This window comes from Echiichthys vipera, assembly GCF_963691815.1.
Source record: "Echiichthys vipera genome assembly, chromosome: 15".
Classification (NCBI taxonomy): domain Eukaryota; kingdom Metazoa; phylum Chordata; class Actinopteri; order Perciformes; family Trachinidae; genus Echiichthys; species Echiichthys vipera.
The window spans coordinates 20,247,702-20,272,130 of record NC_139840.1 but is presented as its reverse complement, the minus strand read 5'-3'; the positions used below and the strand labels follow the sequence as shown (position 1 = coordinate 20,272,130).

Sequence of the window (24,429 nt, the reverse complement as noted above, 5' to 3'; positions counted from 1 at the left end):
GAAGCTGAGGCTCCAGCAGTCTGCGATAACTAAATCAAGAAGGTATTTTCCAAAATGAGCCTTTTGTGTTGTGACTCAGCAAGAAAGCACAGTCTGTGAGGAAGGAATTTCATACTAAACAGACTGTAACTGCCAAACACCAAGTTAATTTGACTCACTATGTCTCTCGATATAAACTAACATTGCAAGAGTTTGGTAAGGGAAAAAAGAAGGGGGGGTTATGGATGTTTCATATGCAGTTTGAATTTTAAAAATCTGTCCAGCCACTGTGGAGATATCAAAGTCAAGAAAGCTGTCTTGCCCACACATCTGAGGGTGTATGTCAGTAAGCTATAAGCTGTAGGTGGGTGCGGGGGAACCATAAATCCTTTGGTGCGTCATGTTTACCATTCAAGGTCATTACCTGTATTATAGTGTATATGGAAGAGTACTGACAAAACACTGCTTCCTTATTCACTATAATTAGAACCAAATGACCTCAGGTAAGAATCCACAGTTATACTATTGTATAACTTTAATATAAACTATTAAGAACTGGTCAGGTTGTTCCTTCATGGCTGCTGATTCAGGATCTGTTGTAAAGAAGGTCGCTTAAATTCTCTGCAGTGATTAGTTTGATGTTAAAAGTTAAACAAGTCTTGTTTATAGATCCATCCTGACTCCTTCATCGTTAATAATAATAATAATCCATAATTGGCATTGGAAAGCTGCTATATTATGGTCTTGAACAGGAGTCGATTAGCTCTTGACTTTGGACTTGGACTCGATGAAGTTGGTCTTGACTACAGCCTCGGTGAGAAGTAATTATGCTAATTACCGATTAATACGTCAAGATATTTGCCGCCTCCCCTTCAAAAATGACGCCTCTCCCTCCACTACCAGCCAACTTAGCTGTACATTTACCCGTACTCTCTTATTTTGACCACAACAGCACTGAGTGGACCCAGTTAAGACATTTGCACGGCCTAATGCGGTTATACATTTGTCAGCGTGTATGTAAACAAACTGAAGCAGCTCTGTGTATGGAAATGTTGCAGCTCCACTTGTCGGTCGTCCGTGCAGACTGAAACAAACAAGCAGTCAAATATTCAAAACCTCGTTCACTGCAGCTGCCCATATTTTCACCTGAGAGTTTGGCAACTGTGTGGTACAGTAGATGAATATCTAAAAATATACAGTGACCTGATTAGAAGAAATGCTTGTCAGGAGGTCACAGCTGTAGGAAACCACAGTACAAGATAGTCAGGTCCTGTGGAGCACATGACTAATGCATCATGGGATGTTTCAAGGGAAGTGTGAAAATTGAGGTTTACGCATACACACAAACACACACACACACACACACACACATACACACACACACACACACACACACACACAGCAGTGTGTTGTTTTCCATATAATTAACACCAAGTTGCATATTTCTTCCGGGAAACTTACCAGGAAATGATTTTTAAATGATATGACTTGTAACATACAACATTACCTAATAATAGAATAGATTTGCAACATGTCCTTCCAGTTTCCTTCATTACATTTCTGGTGGTAATACTCCTCGCCGGCTACATCCATCTGAACTTTCACCTTATGATGAAACTCTGTATGTCAACCTCCTTTGTTGAGGTAATCACATGACTGTGCTGTAAAAAAATGTGGACAGTTCATTTCCTCAGATTGTTTTTGCGTCATTTCTTTTTTTTTTATGTACAACATTACTGGAGCATATTGTTGTGACATGGCCATGACAAAAAAGTCAGTCAGTTTTGGCTTCTCTCACCTTTAAAGATATTTGTCATGTTATTGTGACATATCTTCTCTTTATCACTAGATTCCAAATTATTCCATTTTAACAAGCAATGGTATTTCTACACCAACATATCACTTTATCCTTTTTTGAGCAAAGGGCAAAATGTTTTTTTTTTTTTGCTTTTATTGTACTTTTTATACTACTGTGCTACTTTAATAGGTGCAATATAACATTACAAGAAGACATGGTGTTAAAAAATACAGACACGAGGACATTAAGGACAAGTGCAGTACACCGATTTAAAACAAAATCCATTTCCTGACAGCGTCACGCTCCATCACACTCAAATATAAAGTAAAGGAATGGAGGATGCTTTGAATATGCTTGCTTCCTTCTAAATACGTAAAAGATAATCAAATTCAACATAGCTTGAGTCCGATATTCATCGGTCATCCGGCCCTTTGGGTGTCACCTAGGCAGAGTGTAAAGATGAGGCCCAGAGGGGCAGGCCTTGCTCTCATCATTTCCTCCCCCACCACCCACACACACTGCAGACCACCCCTTCACTGAAAGAGGACAGGGAGGGTGGGAGGGGACAGAGAAGAACCAAGGCAACCGGCACTTTAACAAGTTACTACATTACAGTCTACACACAGAGGGGCAGAGGAAGGATCCGAAAGATACACACTCACCCACAGACGCCCTCACAGGAGAGGGTTTGACTGTTGGAGGAGGGATTGGCGGCTGCTTCTGACGAGCATTTCACCTCCTGTCACCTCAAGGAAAAGTAAAGTTCAAGCAGAGAGGAGGATCTGTGCAGCGGAGAAGAAGACTCAGTTGGAGAAAGGAGGCTGGCGTTTGGACTCACACAGGTTTCCTTTTTTGCCGGTGAGTGTTGGAGCGATCAGTTCCGAGTGATGGTGTGATTTTCCCCTCCCTCCTCCATCTGAGTGTTTCCAATGTATTAATACATTGGTGACTTTGGAACTATGCTAGTGGGCTGGTTCACTTTCACAGTGCTGGTTTTAGATGCAGCTGAGACATAGGGACGAGGATCAACACTTGTATTTGTGCTCGGTGTTGTGCACAACTTCCAGGCTCGAACAGAGTGAGTGACAGCAGGGCAGCCTTAAAAAAAAAGAAAAGTCTAAACTGTGAAAGAACTGGCAGCAAAGTTTCCAGAGGGACGCCGTGAAATTACAGTAAACCATATCAGACATTTATACATACATTTAATAAACTGTAAAAAACAGAACACATTTTAAGCCCAAATGAGTTAAATTACATTAAATATGCCGTAATTTAATATGGTCATTTACTGTAATTCCACAGTATCCGTCTGGAAACTTTGCTCCCACTATTTTTACTGTTGTTATACAGTTCATGTTTTACAGTGTACTTGTAACCATTGTGCACTGAAGGCCATCACAATAAACAAATAACCATCTATGATTGATCAGGAAAACTATGATAAAATACTGAAAAACACTATCTTATAATAACTCACGTGTTGGAAAAAACTACCTATGACAGTTTGCACCTGTTACACGAGCCCTTTCTCTTCGTCTTAATCAGACAATTGAGTTATAGCTCTCCATTGTTTAAGCAAACAAGATAGTCCTGTCTTATACATACAGTCTGCTATAATATGTATTCCTCCCACAAGACCGTGACAACACGTTTTTATATGTAAATCGCATGTAAAAGTGTTATATCATTGAAGAATTGATGGAAAATATGACGTGTTTAAAGGCAGCAGGCAAAAAAAGACATCTCTTATACTTTGAGTGGTGTCAATGTGGACAGTTTTGGTGGGATGTTTGTCTCTAGGATTTCTGCCACTACTTTGATACAAAGAGGGTGAATACATCTTGCTTGTGTTTAAAGCATTAAAAAATGAACTTTCCCCCCCCCCCCCCCCCCCAGAAACAATATCTCTGTTACTGGCTGCAGACAATTTCCATTGTAACTACTTTCTATCAGAGTAATAGTCCCTTTAGACTATATTGATTTTTTTGCAATTGAATGTTTTTATTTAAATGTTTTTAAGGCAGATATCTCAAGGAATGGAAAGGGTTTTTTAAAGTTTTTTTTGCAATGTGGTCAAACCAATTCTTCAAGGATGAGACATGACGGGTTGCCTTGCCCCATTACATGACCATAAAGGCTCCCTTATACTCTCATATCATGTTACATGTGTAGGACAGAGTCCAGCAGGTGTTTTTGCTTATCTCCTGATTGGCTAGTAAAAGGTCATCCCCTTCTGTTAAATCATTTACCCAAAAAAAAGCATTTATCACTGAATTAGTGCTTTGAGACAGGTAGGCTTGTAAACGTGTGCTATATAACTCTAAGTGTCTGTGCAGAAGCAGCAGGCTGATGTGAACCAGAGGTGAAGGAGAGTTTCTCATTATCAGGCAGAGAGAAAAGAGAGCCATTCTGGGCCAGTGACCCCATTAGGCACAGGCCATCCAATGATGTTTAAAAAGCTCTCGGGGTGCGGTGGGAGTCCCAGGCCCCGGGCCCATCATGATCCCCCCTCGCTTTTAGCCCGGGCTCCGCCGGAAGCAGGTTATTCTTGTGCTGCATTGTGCTGCCGAGGTATTCTGACGCTGTCCATTGTGTCCGAATGCTTTCCATGACTCTCAGCGATTTCAGTGGGTCTACACCCTAAACCCCTCCATTATAGACCGGTTTGCATTGCCACATTTGCTGCGTTGGCTTTTGTATTCAATCGACCCCTCCCTTTGACCCCACCCGCTAACTTTTGACTTTTCAGGGAACGTAACCGCTCTTTTACAGAAACACTGAATACAAGTGGGAGTAGCAAAGAGAACATCCAACCCGTGTAGTTTCAGTCACTGAAAAAGCAGTTGCCGTTATCTGTATGCTTTGCTTTCTGACTGATGATTGATGATTGCCCTTTATTACAAACTTATTTCATTGAATCAAAATGTTGACCTTGACGTGTTTCCCCTCATCCCCTCCTACTGTTGTACCAGAGCATTATTCCGCCCATCTTACTGTACTGTTCCACCTGCTTCCTTAACACGTTATCTGTTACTTATCGGGCTAAACTCACATGCATAACCAATCAGCCAGGATAACTGCACTTCCCACAAAGCCACTGCACGAAATGCAACCTCAATAGTACAGGAACAGAGCTTGTTTTGGTAAAAGCCTGGTCCCCACAGCCATAGCTGCTTTTAATAAGAGGCCTGACTGTTATTTGCTGTGTGCTGTTGTATGCACAGTTGCTGTGAAAAAGAACTTCCCCTTTCTAAAGTCTGTAGCTTAAGTTTATGGTGGATAATCTATTTTTGGTTAATACAAAATGCTGCACACGAGACAGCACATACATGCTTGCAAAATCATTACCCAACTTGATATTAGAAAAGAAGAAAAATGCTTCCAAATAAGGAGAAGATAGAGAAAACATGTTTTTGGGTTGTTTTTTTATATTTTAACTTCCTCCTTGTGTGTTTCAACAACGCATTTGTCAAATCTGTCACATTAAGTGTGCTCTCTCTTCTCTGTGCTTTAGGACAACGGCTTCATGGGTGAAATATGAATCTTCAGCTGTTGAAGGTGTTTGTGAGTGATTCTGCTGCGATGGAGGACGTTTTCCAGCAGACCCAATGACTCCCGCCGCCGCCTATGCCTCCTGCTGAATGTGGACAACCTAGGATGGATGACCCAGCAAGTGCAGCTCTGAGGCACTGGAACAACACTCTCAACCTCCACAACCTCAACCATCTCCCTACTTCCTCCGCACACACTAGCACAACCAGCTGCTTCACCGCCATCACCAACCAGACGGGGACCACCGCCACCGGGTGACAAGATTCCAGTATGTTTGTGAATTTCCGCCGGATACGAAAATGCCAGTGTGTGCAGCTGATGACCACCTGCCTGGTGCTGTCAGTGGTGATGGTTTGCTGGGAGCAGCTGGACAACAGTGTCGTCAGCCATGTCAAGTCCTATTCCTACCGCTACCTGGTCAATCGCTTCACCTACATAAACAAGAGCCTCACCATCCCACGTGAGCAGGCCAGAAGCTTCAGCAACTTCCACTACCTACTGGACCACCCGCATAAATGTGTGGGCGAGGACGTCCTCCTCCTCCTCTTTGTCAAAACATCCCCAGAGAACATTGAGAGGCGAAACGCCATCAGATCCACCTGGGGTAACGAGACCTACATCCGCAACGCCCTGGGAGTGACAGTCAAGGTGGTGTTCGCCTTAGGAGCGCCTCGGGCCAAGAAGGAGGAGCCTTCATGGAGCAAGAGGAGCGGGGTTGGTTTTCAGGAGCAGCTCATCCAAGAGGACCGTCTCAATGGGGATTTGATCCAACAAGACTTTATAGACTCCTTCCACAACCTGACGCTCAAGCTGATCCTGCAGTTCCACTGGATGCACAGCCGCTGCGCACACGCTCGCTTCCTCATGACAGCCGACGATGACATCTTCGTCCACATGCCCAACCTGGTGAGCTACCTGCAGGGCATAAGCAGCAGAGGCGTCACAAACTTTTGGGTTGGCCGAGTGCACAGAGGGGCACCGCCAATCCGCAGCAAAGACAGCAAGTACTATGTGCCCTATGAGATGTACCAGTGGTTGACCTACCCTGACTACACAGCTGGGGCCGGGTATGTCGTCTCCAGTGACGTAGCGGACAAAATCTACCAAGCCACGATGACCCTGAATGCCTCTCTTTACATAGACGATGTGTTCATGGGCATCTGCGCCAACGCCGTCGCCGTGTCACCCCAAGAGCACGTCTATTTCTCTGGTGAGGGCAAAGCGCCTTACCACCCGTGTATCTATGACCAGATGATGACCTCACATGGTCACGTGGAGGATATCTATGACTTGTGGAAGGCAGCGACCGACCCGCAGGTGAAGCAGAAGACCTCCGGACTCACAGGGAGGCTGTACTGCACAGCGGTGAAAATGGCTCTCCTTTGTAAACCATATTATTTTAACACGTACCCTTGCAAAGCAGCCTTTTTTTAGTATTACATCGGGTTTGTGTGTGTCAGTGTGTGACACAGAGAGGGAGCATGTCATAGGTCATAATGAAAGGAGGATCATCGCTGTGAATATTACCTCAGTCCTTTCAGTCGGACACCAATGTCTAAACACTGGAGCGCATGTTCTGTGTTTCCAGAGGCAAAGACACCAGACGTTTTCTGTTCGTCACAACTCGTCAATGATAATTATAGTAAGGTAAAAACACTGGCTTTGCATTGACATGAGAATGTGTTTTTATTTTTATTTTTAAAAAGGTCCTAAAAAGATGCTGTTTACATGTTTTCACGAGCTCACACATGGGATTTTAATTAATAATTTATTCTCCATCCAGCCTGTGGATTAAGTGAGTACTTCCCCCTTGTCTTGGTTTTTATTTCCACTGCTGTGACACACAAAAGGGTGGCCAAAACATACATATTTATGCATTTACTCCTTAAGAATAAAATGCAGAAATGACACATGGGTGTTCATGATGTGTCGGCCAGTGACTAAAAATATCGATGATGTACAGTAATAACGAGCAACCATGTTTGGGCTCTAAATTGAAGCTTTTCTTGTTATAAGATCTTTTTTTTTTGTAATTACATTCATGAACAATGTTTTTTAATTCAATAAAAACCTCCCAAGTAAAGGTCAAGTGGTTTTTAGTCATGAATAATGTCAGTTGGCCAGGAAACACATGTTAGGAAACACTGGAGCGGCTGACTGACTGTGCAACTCCTTTAACTGTTTCACTGCAAGGTCAAGGGCACCAGCACATAGTGTAATATCAAAATATCACAACAACAATTTCATTATTTTGGGTTAAAAATAACACTCATTATAAAATATCTGGGCCACACTGCACAATAATTAACCAATTAATTAAATTCTCTAAACATTCTCCAACTGCCGGTTGCCAAGTAACCACACAGTGCCATCGAGACTTCAGGAAGTGACCGTGCTTGGCCAAGAAAAAGTCACATGTTGTATTTGTAAGCGTTTTTACACTTACATATACTTTACTTATAATCTTACTTTACCAAAAGCAAAGATGGACACTTTGAAACAAATGTTTCATAGTGTATAGAGCGGCCATGTATAGAGTAATGCAAGAATGGAATATTTTAAAAGTTTAGTTAAGAAATATCTATTGATCAGAGATGATGGGTGGACACAGACTACATTGGTTGAGGTTTAACAAAATATGAATTGGTTTAGTACCCTGCGAGGGTAAACAGGTGTCATGTGATGTTGGCGTAAAACTCTTAAAAACATGTTAAACAAGAAGGTATGGGAAATCATCAAATCCACATGGTTTTAATGTCCATATATTTTGATTATGTTAAAAACGAAGGAATTTACACTATTCCTATGTTTGATCACAGTTATTTATATGACTTGAGGGGGAAATTGAGAATGTTTATAATTCATTTCTCACTACAGTAAAAAAAAAAGGACCAAATTATGATTTAGATTGTGTGACAATGATATGATAGGGTCTGAATCATGAGTTAGTGTTATATTTAAAGAATGGCGTCATATGTAGACACAAAGTGAAACAGACTGCACATATGGCTGCTTTTTGACCACACTGGTGGAGCTGTCCTGTCTCTGTGTCTGTCTTTGTCTTCTTTGTTTGTGTGTCTTTATTCTTTGTCTTATGATGTCCTATTTGTAATGTGTATGATGTACATTCATTATTGCATTATTGTAAAGAAACTTGTAACGCCCTAAGGAAGAACAGCTCCGTCGAGGTCTGTTCTCTCAACTTGATCCAATCATCCTCGCCTACGGGAGTCGCCATCTTATCAGATTTTGACTTCGTCTCATTTCCTCTTACCAAAAAAGGGCATGTATGTGACGTTGGGGGGAGGGAGATACGTCCATCTGGCTGACGTATGCCTCCGAGTAGAAGTAAGGGCCAGCGGCTAGCTTTCACTCAAGAGGCCGCGCCCTTAATTATTCATAAAGTTTAACCTCCAATCTCCAATGGAGACATGGCCTAAACATACGGACTAGAATTTTTTTTTGTACCAGGCCCTAAATAGGTAAAATTATGCTGTGAAAACGGCTTGTTAAACATGGGGGTCAATGAGAAATTGCTCTATTATGAAACCTTCCCCTAGTGGACACTCGGCGAACTGACATCTTTGGCACTTCCTGATTGGATTAACAGGGAAGTCGCTGTGGTGGGGGCTTAATACTACTGTTCAGCCAGCTGGTTAGCTTAGCTTAGACTGGAAACAGGGCGAAACAGCTAGCTCACCTCGGCCCAAAGGTAGACTAACTGTATCCACCTACAAGCCCCTCTAAAGCTCTCTAATTAACATGTTGTATTGCATTTGTCACGCCAGTGCAAAAAACTCAAGTCATGGCTGACGTTTTTACACTATGACCACATTTAGATCAAACAAGAAGCATTGAACCACAATGACACACAATGTACACGAAGTGCATGCATACAGACTGAGTACGGAGTGTGGACTGGTAGCTGGAGGGGTTCCGGTGCCAGTTCACCTACTGCGTCGCACCAAACTGCCCGCCTGTCCATCGGCACTGCACCCTCGCCCTCACATCTCTCTCTCTGTTTGCCCTTCCTCTCCATGGCAACAGTTTGCCGAGCAGCAGAGCGGGTGGAGGTGCTACACAAGTCTCATTAGAGTGCAAGTGCAAACATCTCACATGAAAGTATTCGACAATTTACTCAAACGCGTCTTTATAAGTGAAGGAATGGACTTTGCCTGAGTGTGTGTGTGCTGGGATACTCTGTCCATCTGACGTGTGATGTGAAAGCCTACGTAGAGCCAAAAATACCTCTGACATTGGCTAGAAAGTCGTCAGTGTCCACAGGGTGACTGATCCACGAAGGCATCTGGCACACTGCTAACAGTAATAACTGAGACTGGCACCCTGTCAGCGCTCAGCAGACACCAGAGAAATTTCATAAACCTTCACAGTAAAACAAAACCGGTGGTTATTTTTCAGTTGTGTGACTAATTCAATCAAGTCGGAGGAAAATACCAAACCTACATTACTGTTTCACACATCACCAAGCTGCTTATCTGCGTTTTCTTTCCTTACAGTGTTGGATATCCAATGTCTGCTGCTGCAACAGCAATGTTTCTTCATTTCAGTAAATTCCCTTTTTGCTTTTAATATCATTAAGTCTCGGTGTCTTCCAACTTAAGGTCATGAAAACGTCACATTCTCTTCACTGTGAATGTTTATTTATGGCACCTCGTCCTGAAATGTGATGTTGCCTGGATTAACTGTTCTCCAAACAGCTGCTCTGTTTCCAAGGCAACACATAAAGATGAATAATTCACACAAAGGATTTAGACTAAAAACACAACCAGCTGCCAACATCTGTTTATACTAAACTGCTCTAACTGCCTGGATTCGTATTAAGATGATAAATGTGTAGTTCTATTCATTTAAATGAGTAAATCTGATAATGTCATATGCAATTTAGTCTAATTTCCCTCGGAAAGCATTTTTTTTATATTTAGATGTACTAGAAGTGATCATTACTGAGAACCGGCCCATGAGGAGTCAGCCGCTGACTTTAGTCGACAGAAAAAGGAAGCTCATCTTTAATCACTTCCCAAGTGGTGGCTTTGCAAAACTAATTGCGTTGACAAAGTTGACATGCTAGGCTAAATATAATTGCAAACTGTGCTGGTCAATGCATCCACAGGCCCATGGGCACGCTAAAACGAGCTTATTAATAAAATAAGAAAAGACTTTAGAGAGACAGCCTATCTTGGAATATGATACTTACTCAATTTATCTGGCAAAAGCTCAAAAGTTCATGAAAATGGGTCAGAGCCAGTGACTTAAAAAGGGATAGCTTGAAATTATTATCTGCTTACTTGCTTTCTTGCCAATAAAGCAAGATTTAGAGGAGAAGATTGAAAACGCTCTCATGTCTGTGTACCTAGCCTGGCTCTGTCTGACAGCACCAAAAAAACCTTGTTTTTCCTGTATTGTAAAAAGTGAGATTTCCATGTGTTTTTGATTATAAGGCAGGCATTCAGAAACTGTGCCTTCAGAAACGAGCCGTCTGGACTTCTGTATGTTTGTGATGTCACAACTATTCTATATAAAGCTAGAAACAGAGCTGCTCCTGGTCTCCCTGGGGCCCTAAGCACATTTCTAAGGGGCCCTACTAACTTGTGAGCCGTGGAAGCCTTTACAGTCCTATCTATCTATCTGTCGGTCTATGTAGACCCATACAGAAAAGAAGGAGGTAGAGGCATTGTAATTTAAATTAGGTAGAAATTTCCATTCGAATCAATATAGCAGAATGGTCATTTTTATGTGTAGCTGCCAGCCACTAAATGAGAGACATATTACATACAACTTATGCTTCTGTCATCGTGTAGGAACACACATTGCTATCGCCATATGAATGACAACTTTGTTCGGCTCAGTGTGGGGGCATGTTAGCTAGCTAACTAGCCAGCGGCCTGCCGGTTGGCTACTGGCTTGCTGGTTCCGCCGTGTTTTCATGCTGCATTGGTTACAGGGGGCTGGGTCCAAAGGTCCTTTCTTCTCATTCCCTGCCCCGCTGGAGAACATCTCCCTAGCTGCGTCGGTTTGCTCTCCTCCAAGCGAGCTGCGATGCACTTAACGGCTCCACTGACAGGTGTTGTCACCATGAAAACTAACAACAGTCGGTATTTCGTTGTGTACTAGGGAAATAACCACAGTAAATGGATCAATGACCTTTCTATCCAATATAATCTATCTAATTTAATTTACAGGACGTCATCATCTGCATTCCATCTTCTGCAACCGCTTATCCCTGACGGGGTCCCGCGGGCTGAAGCCGATCCCAGCTGACATTGGGTGTGGGGCAGAGTACACCCTGGACAGGACGCCAGAGAGGATGTTTCCATTCAAATCAACATAGCACAACGGTTGGCGCAGCGGGCATTTTTTTGGTGCATGCAAACTTCGGTATAAACTTCCACGTTAACTGACTTTTGGCAAGTCACAGAGGTCACATTTAACAACTTATGCTTCAACAATAAGCTTCTGTACCCGTGTAGGAACACACACTGCTATCGCCATTTGAAAGACAACTTTAACCGGGCCGTTTTCTGTGACTGGCCTACTGGCTTGCTGGTTCTGCCGTGTTTTCATGCTGCATTGGTTACAGCCCTGCCTTCATCTACCGACAGTAGGTATTTAGTTTTTTGTACTAGTCAAAGGCTCAATAGCTCAATGGCTCAGTGACCTTTCTATCCAATGTAATTTTCTATCTAATTTAATTTACAGGACATCATCATCGGCAATCCATCTTCTGCAATTGCTTATTCCTGATGGGGTCGCGGGCCGGGAGCTGATATTGGGCGTGAGGCGTGGTACAACCTGGAAAAAGACACCAGTCTATCACACGGCTGACACACAGACGGACAACCATATACTCTCAAATTAACACCTACGGGCAATTCAGAGTCACAGATTAACTTAATACGTGCATGTCTTTGGACTTTGGGAGGAAGCCGGAGAACCTGGAGAGAACCCACGCAGACAAGGGGAAAACATGCAAACACACACAGAAGGGCCCCAGCCGGGATTCAAACCCTCATGCTTTGAGGCAACAGTGGTTACCACTACACCATCATGCAGAAACAGAAATACTATTTAGGATAATATTGGCTGTATAAAGTTAACTATGTACTAAAACAGGAGCACCTCAGCATTTCACCACATCCTACTTCACAAGCCCATCGTTGTGAAGTGTCATGCCATTACAGCAGAATGCTCATGAGGCAAGAGCAACTTGGCAAATATGTGGCTTGAGTTTGTTCATCCTCCAACAGACGTTTACTGGTTGTACAACCTTTGAGACATTAGTCAAGACAAGAACATTTAATCCCTATGTGTCTAAATAAATGTCACACAACAACAGGGTCACAAGAGATATCCATACTCAGATTTGTAAGCGTTGGTTGAATTGGCATTTGCTTTCATTATATCTGCCGTGTGTATTGATACAACTACAGATGATAGAGATTCCTCAGGACATTAACAAATGAATAAACAAGAACGACCTCACGTTCTTTTGATTCCTGTGCTGGAAAATGAAGTCTCATGCAAACTATGGTGGGCAGTAAGGCTACAGCATGGTACTATATCACAGTATTGTGCTCAGTGAAGAACATAAAGCTTTTATTTATGAACACGTCCACTGAAATGTACATGCAAAGGATGCAGGGACACCGTGGGCCTAATTACACAAATCTAACTGTTCAAATCCATTCTTATTCTGTATGATGTAGATTATACGATAGATTATATTACATTATTCCAGGAGTGCCTCTTTAACCTGATTCAGGAGCGGAGTCTTCCTCACTATCAGGTCCCTCAAACTCACTTTCCTCACTATCAGAGTATATGTATGATGTTTTCTTTTTGGTTTTCTTAACCTTTATTTTTCCAGGAAATAATTACTTGAGGTCATTGGATCTCACAGGGAGATCACAGGACAGTGAGTTTGAGGGACGTGACAGCGAGGAAGTCTTCCTCCCTAAATCAGGTTTGAGAGGCACTCCTGGAATAATGTAATATAATCTATCGTATAATCTACATCTACATCATACAATATAAGCATATATTTGAACAGCAGATTGTAACCAAGTGAAGGGTGGAAGTAAAGGATCCGGACAAAAAAACAAAACATGCACCCTACAAACTATATTTTGTGCATTGTAATCCTATATATTTTCTTTTTTAAGGAGCAGACGAATCATCTGAAGATGAACTCACTGGAAGAAATAAAGACCAAACCCCACCACGACATCATGCCCTAATTTCGGCTTTCTCCACAATCTGTGACAATACAATGAGTAAAACTGTACTTTCTGCACAATACAAATGTTCTGAACCAATACTTTATAAAAACAAATGAATATCGGATGTATTTCACTGAATTAATGTTCTGACGCTGAAAATCTGATTGTTCAGAGAGCCTCAATCTTCCCCAGAATAGGATGAAACATATATTTTGAGGAATAACCATAATGCGTACAGTAGGCGTACAGTAGAGGGATAAGCTCAAGGCAGATGCCGTCTGACTGAGTATGTTTGGATATTGATAATTCCCTGCAGGGTCAAGTACTGAGAATTGGGTTGACATTATCTTTCTGGATTATCTCTGGAAAAACACTTTTGCTGAGATGAAATACAGGAAAATTGAATGCCCTCTTTTTGTCACGACACTGAAAGTCAAGTGTGGCATGAACTCTCTTCTGCTTCTTTAAGGCAAGAGAATTAAATCAATACAAAAGGGGAGTAGTCTTTTCTTTTCTTTACCAACAGTGTTTAAAGGTCTTGCTACGTAGAGTATGGGGGGGGAAAAGGCTTTTGTGGTTCCAGAGGGAGCAGCAGAAGTCTCTTATCTAAAATCAGAACTGAACAGTTATGGGTGGCCTTATGCAGACCACCATACTTCTCTAGACACATCATTTCTTTAATTTGTTAGGAATCGAATCATTAAAAAAAACCCATTTAGCATCAAGAAAGGAGACTAACTCAAAATGGTATGTTTTTCACCCAGGAAGGAAAGGAAATGCTCTTAAAGATGTCAGAATGTGTTTGATGATACCATGGACATGACCAACTTAAAATAGTTGTTTGCAGAAGTTGTTTTGAAATGCAGAGCATCACCCCACAGGGATCAATAAAGTGAAGTCCAAGTCAAGTAAACATCCAATTAGGGAAGGTTTACAAATCTACAAGGACCGTATGCACGACTGCCCCACAGCAGCTCAACCAATTACACCGATGTGTGCGTTTTGGCATATGTTCAAGTGCCCTCACGTCTGCACACCAAATTATGTCTTTCGCAGCAATTGGACTGGCAGGTGAGTGGCCTGATATTTATGGAGGTTTGACTGTTTCTTTCATCCAAAACTATCACTACTTTGCCTTTATAAAAAAAAAAAAAACCTGCTTGAGGGGCTCACTAGATAACAATCTATGACATGACATAAAGCCTAACATTAAAAAAAAAAAAGCATACTATCAGAAAGGTTGCAGATCCTTTAAAAATCCCTTTAACAGTTCTTTAGGAGTATATATATATATATTTCTTTTTTTCCCCCTTTGACTGCTGCCATTCCCAAATAATTTTGAATCTGACATGGGTTGTGCCCATACCCCGCTTTTAACCAGTAGGTGGTGCTGTGCGACAGCTCTGCCCAATGGGTCTCCCTGCTGCATCAGTCGCTACATGCTTCAACACGGCCATGTTGAAGGAACAACTGCTTGCACCTTCATGGCGTTGGCTTTTCCATGCCAAACAGAGTGCACTATCCACCTTTAACCCAGCAGATTCACTCATGTCCAACAAAATACAACAAAACAAGTGCTCAAAAACAAGCAAATTTACTTAACAGCAATATCAGTTTATTAAGACATTCATACAATTCTGGGAAGAGGAAATTGGAAAAAAATAGTCAGGGGGAGGAGAGTGGCAGGGGAGAGAATGGGGCTAGCAATATATTCTGGTAAAAGTAAAACTACATGTCAGCAAAAAAATATAACGAATTAGTGAAGTATAGTGATAGAGAAAGTGGGATAAAATAGTACATTTTCATAAACACATTCACAAAAGAATAAAAAAGCAAGTAAATCTACAATAAACCATAAAGTGCCTCTATTAAGCAGTCCCACAAAACATCGCACATATGTTAGCATAACATAATTTGCAGACTTTATACAGCACTTATACCTTTTAGTCCACAAGTAAGTTATTAAATGGTGGAGAACACCGAATACACACATCTTAATTGAACATGGAAAGAAATACCTGATAAGAACCTTGAACTTTACAGATCCCATAGCTTTGTAGCTCCAACCAGTCACCTGTCAAGGTTAGAATCTACAACTGTCCGAGACGGACCACAATAGAAGTCGCCTCGCTTTTAACATACCAAAAATTCTGATCCAAGGTTTAGCATTGAGAAGTTTTTTTTTTCCTCCCTCGAATAATATAAGCACAATGCAAGTGGACGATCGCTATCACTGCGTTTAAAAAACAAAAAAACAACAACCCCAGGACTCAAATCAGGTCAGCCACATTCATGGGCATCTCCTCCACGGTAGTATTGTAAAACGTCTCGATATCCCGAAGAATCCTCTTGTCTTCCTCAGTGACGAAGTTGATAGCAACTCCTTTTCTGCCAAACCGGCCACCACGACCAATTCTGGAGAGAGTAAAGGTGTGGCCACGTTAAGACTCGCACAGGAGACCGCACGCGTACTTGTGCAGTATGTGATGCAACTTACCTATGAATGTAATTCTCTCGATTGGTAGGAAGGTCATAGTTAATGACAAGGGAAACCTGCTGGACATCAATCCCGCGAGCCTGGGAGAGAGAGAAAGAGCAGCCATTTCAAATGATAGTCCAGTCTTTGAGACAGATGGCCGAAACATGGTGCACATGTTGATGTCGCTCGTATATTAAGTAACAGATTTCTACAGTAGAAAAACCCATTGTGGAGAACGAGCCCTGATCTTCCAAAAGTTTTGACTGCTTGGCCATTTTAGGACTGTTGCAGGATTAAAAACATTTGGGATTTAAACGTGACAACTGATTATCTGACATCACTTTACACCTCATACTAACCAGAAGATCAGTAGTGATCAGCACTCTGCTTGAGCCAGACCTGAACTCCCTCATAATCACATCACGCTCCTTCTGGTCCATATCACCATGCTGTGAAGGGAGAATTATTTTAGTTAGGAAAAAGTGCAGCATCAATACTGATAACAGTGCATCCAACACTAGATCTGTGAAGCCAAGCAGGCAGAGAATAGATCCTACCAAAGCAGAGACAGTGAAGTCTCTAGCGTGCATCTTCTCAGTCAACCAGTCGACTTTTCTCCTGGTGTTGAGAAAAATGACAGCCTGGGTGATCGTCAGTGTTTCATACAGATCACACAGGGTGTCCAGCTTCCACTCCTGGGGACATCCATGAAAAACAAGAAATTAGGCCAAGTAATGCATTGGCAACTGGCGAAAGTTACACTGACAAACCATAATGCAAGCCTGCTTAAACATCCATTAAACTCAGCTAATGTAACACAGGATCTTGAGACAAAGGACACTGGACATTAAGAAAGAGGTCCCCCTGTGCCTCATTTCCAATACTGTGACTTTAATATCCTTCCCTGGTGTACCCATGCTTACACGGCCACATGAGCGAAACCTGTGAGGCTTTGCTTCTGCAGTTTTAGCAGGGTGCTTTAAGAGAAGGGACATTTTAAATTCCTAACCAAAGCAGCTTACTGAAATGTTACTGACTAGTATTGCATAGCGTTATGGATAAATAAACCCACCTCTCGCTCCACATTAATGTAGAATTGCTTGATACCCTCAAGGGTAAGCTCTTCTTTCTTCACCAAGATGCGAATGGGTTCTCGCATAAACTTCTTTGTCACCTCCAGCACCTCTGCTGGCATGGTGGCAGAGAGCAGGACCACCTTTGGGAGACACATAACATGTTACCATAACATTGAAGAGACTAACTCAGGTCAAAATTTAGAGAAGTGTCACAAAAAACATTTAAAATGCAGACTGTGGCACTGCACCTTGAGACAGAGGCCAATGAACATTAAGAAAGAGGTTCGACCACATCTCATTTTCAGTACAGTGGGTAATAATCTCCTTCCGCGCAATACTCTGCTAGCATTATTGCATAAAACAGATAAAATCTGGATCACACAATTATAGCAGAATTCTGTTAATGCAGAAGGGTTCCATATTCAACATTTAACTGGCAGTGTTGTGATAATATACATAAAATAAGAGTCTTACTTGAATGTTCGTGCTCTGCTTCTGGAAGATCTCGTAGATCTGATCTTTGAAGCCTCGGCTCAACATCTCATCAGCTTCATCCAGAACAAACATCTTGATACATTTTGCAGCTGCACAGAAAGGCGATGATAACAGTCAAGCTTTTATTTGTGAAATTAACCATTGGAGAATGCTCCTTTACTGGTCAGGCCATGCCATACTTACACAGATGTCCCCTGCTAAGCATGTCATACACACGTCCTGGTGTACCCACCACTATGTGAGGGGCCTCAGCCTGGAGTTTCTGTATTTCGCAACGGAGATTGGTTCCTCCGATGCAGGCATGGCAAGCTGCACCCATGTAGTCTCCCAGAGCCAGGATGACCTTCTGGATCTAATGAGGGGCAAGCCAAAAACAAACAAAAACACTGCTTCAGGATCATGTGCGGTACAGGTCGCATGAGACATTTCAACAGTCTGTGGAATAACTGTTGTGATCAGTAAAATAAAAGAAATCTCCAGTATAATGTCAGTCCCGAAAGATGGTATGCCATCATATCACCCAGTTTTCCACAGCAACACATGAATATTTAAACCACATCACATCAACGAAGCCAGATTTTAGACCGATGCAGCCATGGACAAAGACTACACCAATCTGAAGCTGATAGTGTTTCACAATTTTGAATTTTTGAGAAGTTTTAAAAAAAAGAGGGTACCTTAGAAATTGAATCAGTGTCCTCAATATGCTGTCTAGGTCTGACACTGTTGAGGTCACTGTGACCTCAGAAACAGCATACCTGCTGAGCAAGCTCTCTGGTAGGAGCCAACACCAGAGCCTGAGTCTCCTTCAGCTCAATGTCCAGTTGCTGCAAGATAGAGATGGCAAACGTGGCCGTCTTACCAGTGCCCGACTGGGCCTGGGCAATGACATCATAGCCTATGGGGACAAATATTTAATGTAAAAAAAGATCCCTCCCCGAACTCATTTAAGATTGTGACTATGTGCATACCAAGTGTCTATACAAGAAATCTGACAATCTGTCAAGTTTGATTGCCTCCCTGCAGTTCAGACATTGAGTATTGAGTGATCAGTGAAAGAAAAAAGTTATCCCCATTAATGGGTAAGTCCCGAAAGATGGTAAAGCATCATTTCACTCAAACATAAAACAATCCACTTATTTAATATGCCTTCTGTACCTTTGATGCAAGGTATGATTGCCCTTTGTTGAATAGCCGATGGCTTTTCAAAACCATATGCATATATCCCCCTGAGAAGAGTCTCCTTCAGGTTCATATCATCAAAGTTGTCTGTAATCTCGTTCCAGTTGCTCTGAAATAAAAAAGGAATAGTATGAGAGTGTAAGTAAGTTAGTTCCATGCTGAATATGTTTCCAGATGTGCAAATAAGACTGACAACTTGGTCATCGTGTACTTACCTCGATGACACCATCAGGCTCCATTCCATCTGGCCCCCCATGGTCTCTATCTTTTGAGCTGTGTAAGAAACGTAAAATCAGAATCAACCATCTCAAAATAAAAACAAGGGCTCCTACACACTTTACAAAGCAACATTTCCAAGCAATTCAGGTGCATTTTCATGCTTTTCCAGCACCTTACAGCTGTGGCATACTGTGTGTACACAGTACAATTTACTAATTGCACTTGTTCATCACATTAGAGTGACATGGTATTGTCCTGTAAACAGACATGATGTCTTGCAATAGCTTTCTACAGATTGACGACACATGAAAGGATACTAACGGATAGTAATAGTATATTTTGATCATCAGTGACCATTAAAGTTGTTTATTTATGCAAAAGTGTCAGAAAATGCTGAGTTCAGTCTTAACTATGGAGATCTTATGTTCTGTTATATTGTACAGGTCACCCCAAAGTACATGCATTTTAAGTAGTTTCAATCACTTTATTCAAATTCCAAGCACTTTTCAAAACACCATACTAAATTTAAGTGTTTACAAGGATTCCCAGTACCTGCATGAACCCTAAAAGTTGTATTGAGGATAGACTACAAACAGGCCCAACTATCCACGAGCTGCTCACACCACGTGTCGGAATGTCAAGACGCTCCTATAATTAAAAAATAAATAAAAACCCGCCCATTTCACATGAACTTTAAGCGATTAAAACAAAACTACGTCAGATGTGGCACTCACCGGGTCACGCCCGGAGTGTCTCGTTACAGAGTCCGGGGCTTCGTGCTTTGACGCACGTGTCAAATTCCACTAATAGGGTTTGACTTCCATGCCCCTCCAAAAAAAATAAAAAATGAGGCTTATATAACGTGGAAAATGTGTCTGGGCCAACCCACTAGCCCGCTGTAATTAATGTAAACTTTATCATAAGCGTTAACGTGCCTACAGTATGTCGGACATATTTGGGCCTGTGGTGCCCGACAGTGGCTTCTTCTGCCTGAGAACCACCAGCTAGGCCCGATGGTTCCTCTGGCTAACAACCACGAAAGTAATACGATGTTTCTAACATACAACCCGGTTTTAACCCGTTTCGCATTCACGCACCGTTAATTCAGACTACTATTAACGGCCTTTTTTAATGCGGTGTGGCGTTTCGCTGGGCAGCCGACGTCACAAAGCTAACTGTTAGCATCCTGAATTGCCCTCACAGCGGTTGGGCCCTGACTAGTTTGCGTTAACTGTCGGATAATGGATAATTTCGCATCATACAGAGGTTCACACCACCGTGGTACGTTTAAAAACATAAACATTGAATATTATGTTTCATAAAAAGGAGAAAATGTAAGATTTATACCTGTTGTAATCAGCACAATCACTAGACATGATCCGTTCCCAACTTCAGCATGCGACTGGAAAGATCGCTGATGACGACGCCAACCGTTTTTATACAGCCCGGACTACTTTTTCCACTGTTGAACTTAAAATGCTCACTTTTCGTTGGTAATATTAGCGACAGTTGACTGACTTAGTGTTTGGATCACACGTAATTGTATTTGCTATACTTCTATGTACAAAGGTATATTAAATAACCTATAAAAATGTGGAAAATTAAACCAGACTATATTTCTCAACGGAAGGATGTTGCAGTGATAGGTAGTGATTTGACTATTACAGCGTCCCTGATGGGTCAAAACTCATCCTGCCAAGGTTGTGCAATATTTTTGGAGTCAGGGTTCGTTTGAGGCCGATGCAAGAAGAGAGGCGTTCATGAAAATATAATACAGTATACACGCATGTACATGCACGTAATACGATATTTAAAAAGGAAAGATTTACGTCCCCATCATAAAAAGATAACATAACCCTTTATTAGTCCCACAGGGGGAACCTTTACAGTGTTACAGCAGCAAAAGAGGGTATTGCAAATAACGAAAGCATCGATAACAGATGCAAAATACAAAAAAATAATAATAGCCTATATACACAGTAAAAACATAATATAATATAATGATCTAAAAACAGTTAGAAAGTGAATTAACCCACTTTTAATTGGTATGAAGTTTAGAGGAGCAAATGCAGCAGTGTTTTACATGAATTATTCAATTATATTCTATAGTCTAACTTAAGCAACCTAAAGGAATATTATATAGCAGTGAGTGAGCTAACTATGAACCACACAGCTGTTTATCACAATTGTGGACTGCAGCATGCATTCTTTCAAAGTAATGTCAGAGACAGTAACTGTAAATCAAGTAAATCCCTCTCCTATGTAAACTGGGTGTGTGATGGTGGAGCAGGGAGGTAGGCCCAGGTTGCACATCCTCAAGAAACCTGATTTGACAGACAAACTTGTCTCACCAGTCTTTATGTAGCACCATGTGGGAAAGATTTTGGGCAAGGTTTCCTTCTTGACGCCGGATATATCGGAACTTTACACTGCTTACTGGACTTGAGTAGCTTCAATAACAACCAATATGATGTATTACAATCTTTTTATGTTCTAAGTTTCATGTGTTGACTTTAGCCCTCTGTGACCAATTAAAATGACCAGTTTCCTTCTGTATTGCTGTGTGTTTTCCAACTTCTAACCGCCTGTGTCTGGGGCCTCACCTCTGTTGCCACCATTTTTCTTTGTATGAAAGAATCACCTTTTGAAGGATGTATGATACTTGGATGACCTGCATCCTCTTCTGTTTTAAACCCATTTAACGGTGGGTGTGTCTGCAGATGTGTCAGAACAAATCCTGTGCATGGATGTCCCTGTGATATCAAAGTTTGACACTGTTCTGCTGATCTGTCTTGCTGTAAATTTCCATTATGAGGCAGTGGTGGAAGGTAACTAAGCACATTTAAGCAAATACAAGTGTTTATCTCCTCCTAATTTGAAGGTTTGTTTATAGGTGCAATTCAGACTTAAACCTGAAATGTCAATTTATCTTTTAAATTCACATCGCAAACACAGAAATGTAAGTGTAAGATACTGTCATTTTAGTAGATCTAGACTTATTCCACAGTGCTGTGTCAGTGCTGGATTACTGTAAAAGTTAACAGTTTAGCATAGAGGGGGAAATGTTCTGGCTGGGTGATATTTAATTGAAAGGTTGAATATGTAGAATCTTTATTAAAAGATATATATTTTTTGAGGTGTACAGAATAAAAGTATTGCTTTTCCATAAGAAAACATTTTTTTTAGTCTGAATTAATATTTAAAAATGTTTTGACAGGTTTGACAATTACTTTCTGTCACCATCTGTTTACATTGTACCACCCAATAGCTGCTGGCATCGCGGGTTGCCAGGTTTGTCTGTTGTTGCTTTGCAACACAGTCTCACACCCAACGCTGCTACAGAAACATGAAATCATTTTAAGAGCTAGCTAATCGATTACACAACACTCAAAGAAAGACCTCCAGTTATTGACTGTCAAACGTTAAATACTGTTGTAAAATGAATCGGTTATTCGTAAATTAGTCATTACGCCATCATTCATCACTTGATGGTGCAGGCTGATCGCTTGACAAACTCGGCAACAAACCTGGCAACCTGACTGCTGGAATTATTTTTTGTTGTTGCGACACTTAATGGTGGTGTTCTGCTCATTCTCCATATTCAACCTTTAAAACTATTCGGACCGTGTGGTTAACATTGTCCTTCCATCCATCCATCCACCTTCAACCGCTTGTCCCTAACGGGGTCGCTGGAGCCGATCCCAGCTGACATCGGGTGTGAGGCGGGGTACACCTTGGACAGGACGCCAGTCTATCACAGGGCACATAGAGACAAACAGATACAGACAACCATTCACACCTACAGGCAATTTAGAGTCACCAATTAACCTAACACGTGCATGTCTTTGGACTGTGGGAGAAAGTCGGTGAACCCAAAGAAAACCGACGCAGACATGGGGAGAACATGTAGACTCTACACAGAAGGGCCCCAGCCCAGGATTCGAACCAGCAACCCTCGTGCTGTGAGGCCACCTCTAACGATGTCCACTGTTCAGTTATGATACATGCAGATCCTGTGGCCTGTTTCTCTGGTCCAGTTAATCTCTGATCTGTCTTCCTAAAATACCCTTAAACAGTAAAATAACACAAAGACATGTTCTGCATTTATTACAGTACAATGCTGAGTACAAAGATATTTTTGAAAATTATTTTTCCAACATAGGTAGACACACAAGGACATTGTTTGAATTTGAAAAGTTGACATTTTCTTCGGTTCGGATACAAAGGGAGTGTAACTTGACTCTAATGTACGATGGTGTAGTAGTTGGAGAAGAGTTCCTCCCCTGCTGTAATGTCTCTGAGTGACACAAGGACAACACAGCGCAGTGGTCTCTGTGTGTCGTTGCTGTAGTTGACATTAGGCAGATACTGGCGGAGCTCGATGGGAAATGTGTGAGGCACGTCAAACTCCTGGTAGCACACGTTGGCAGGCATCTGGCTGGAGCAGTTGTTCACATACTGACCAACAGAAAGTGGGTTTTGTGGACTTGCTGTGAGCCAGCTGGTGTCACTCACCAGGTAAGGCCCAATTCTGTCCCTGCCACTGCACGACTTAAACACCATTTTGGAGATGCCTTTGTCATTCCCATCAATCAAGACCCCATCAATGCACCTGAATACAAAAGAGTTTCTGATGGACTGGAGGAGAATAGGCTCATAGGCTTGATAGACGGTGCCAGGGTACATAGCCACTGTGACTCCTTTGGGTACAACTCCTTTGGTGACAAACACTCCAGTTCCTGCCAAGGGCAAAGTGCTCGGCTTCCTGTCAATGCAGAATCCCAGAGTCTGCAACATGGTATCATTTCCGCACACTTGATTTCCTCCACACCGGGCTTCTTCTTCACTTGGTGTTACCTGTCTGAGAAAGTGATTTTGAGCTGTTCGGAGCTGCCCGTGATTCGCCCCACCATGGCTCCTGAGCAGGACTCCGAAGAGCCGCAGCAGGCTCTGGGAAACCTCCTCATCCGGGACCAGTTTGTCTTTCCAGCGCTCCGACACCTGCCGCAGAGTGTCCTCATTTTTAGACAGGTTGAGTACAACCCAAGGTACAAACCTGTGTCTGTACGACTTCCATTTGGTCTGAAATCTCTTTAGAGCAGCTCTAAACATCCAGATCGTCGTCTGATAGGTATTTCTTTCCTTTCTTTTCTAGCTCTTTGGTGGTTGGCAAACAACTTTTTGGTGTATTGACGCCACCAACTGGTTTGGAGTGTGGATCAAATAACCGTATAACTTTTATCAACAAAACAAAACAACAACAAAAAATAAGATTCAAATAAATATCATCACTAATCATAATAATGATAACATATGTTTGTCCAAACAAATTAGTAACTCTGACAAAATGCAATATCATTTGATAGTCAGGTCAAGACGCTTATTTTCATGCATTCTAGAGTCACTTCCGGA

At 41.9% G+C, this 24,429-nt stretch overlaps 3 protein-coding genes across 3 annotated transcripts; 1 reads left to right on the top strand and 2 right to left on the bottom strand.

Moving 5' to 3' along the window:
• Nucleotides 1-2,473: 2,473 nt before the first annotated feature.
• On the top strand, nt 2,474-7,314 carry b3gnt5b (UDP-GlcNAc:betaGal beta-1,3-N-acetylglucosaminyltransferase 5b). The gene is made up of 2 exons (XM_083927783.1): nt 2,474-2,635; nt 5,292-7,314. Exon 2 carries the CDS (start codon nt 5,600-5,602, stop codon nt 6,761-6,763), a length of 1,164 nt encoding a protein of 387 aa, XP_083783909.1. The 5' UTR covers nt 2,474-2,635; nt 5,292-5,599; the 3' UTR covers nt 6,764-7,314.
• Nucleotides 7,315-15,165: 7,851 nt separating this feature from the next.
• On the bottom strand, nt 15,166-20,432 carry eif4a2 (eukaryotic translation initiation factor 4A2). The gene is made up of 11 exons (XM_083928834.1): nt 20,365-20,432; nt 19,014-19,071; nt 18,775-18,907; nt 18,375-18,514; nt 17,800-17,968; nt 17,596-17,705; nt 17,118-17,261; nt 16,603-16,740; nt 16,405-16,494; nt 16,064-16,143; nt 15,166-15,981 (listed from the first exon to the last, which is right to left on the bottom strand). Exons 1-11 carry the CDS (start codon nt 20,391-20,393, stop codon nt 15,837-15,839), a joined length of 1,236 nt encoding a protein of 411 aa, XP_083784960.1. The 5' UTR covers nt 20,394-20,432; the 3' UTR covers nt 15,166-15,836.
• A 2,710-nt stretch (nt 20,433-23,142) lies between these two features.
• On the bottom strand, nt 23,143-24,153 carry setd9 (SET domain containing 9). The gene has a single exon (XM_083928329.1). It carries the CDS (start codon nt 24,127-24,129, stop codon nt 23,260-23,262), a length of 870 nt encoding a protein of 289 aa, XP_083784455.1. The 5' UTR covers nt 24,130-24,153; the 3' UTR covers nt 23,143-23,259.
• Nucleotides 24,154-24,429: the final 276 nt, after the last annotated feature.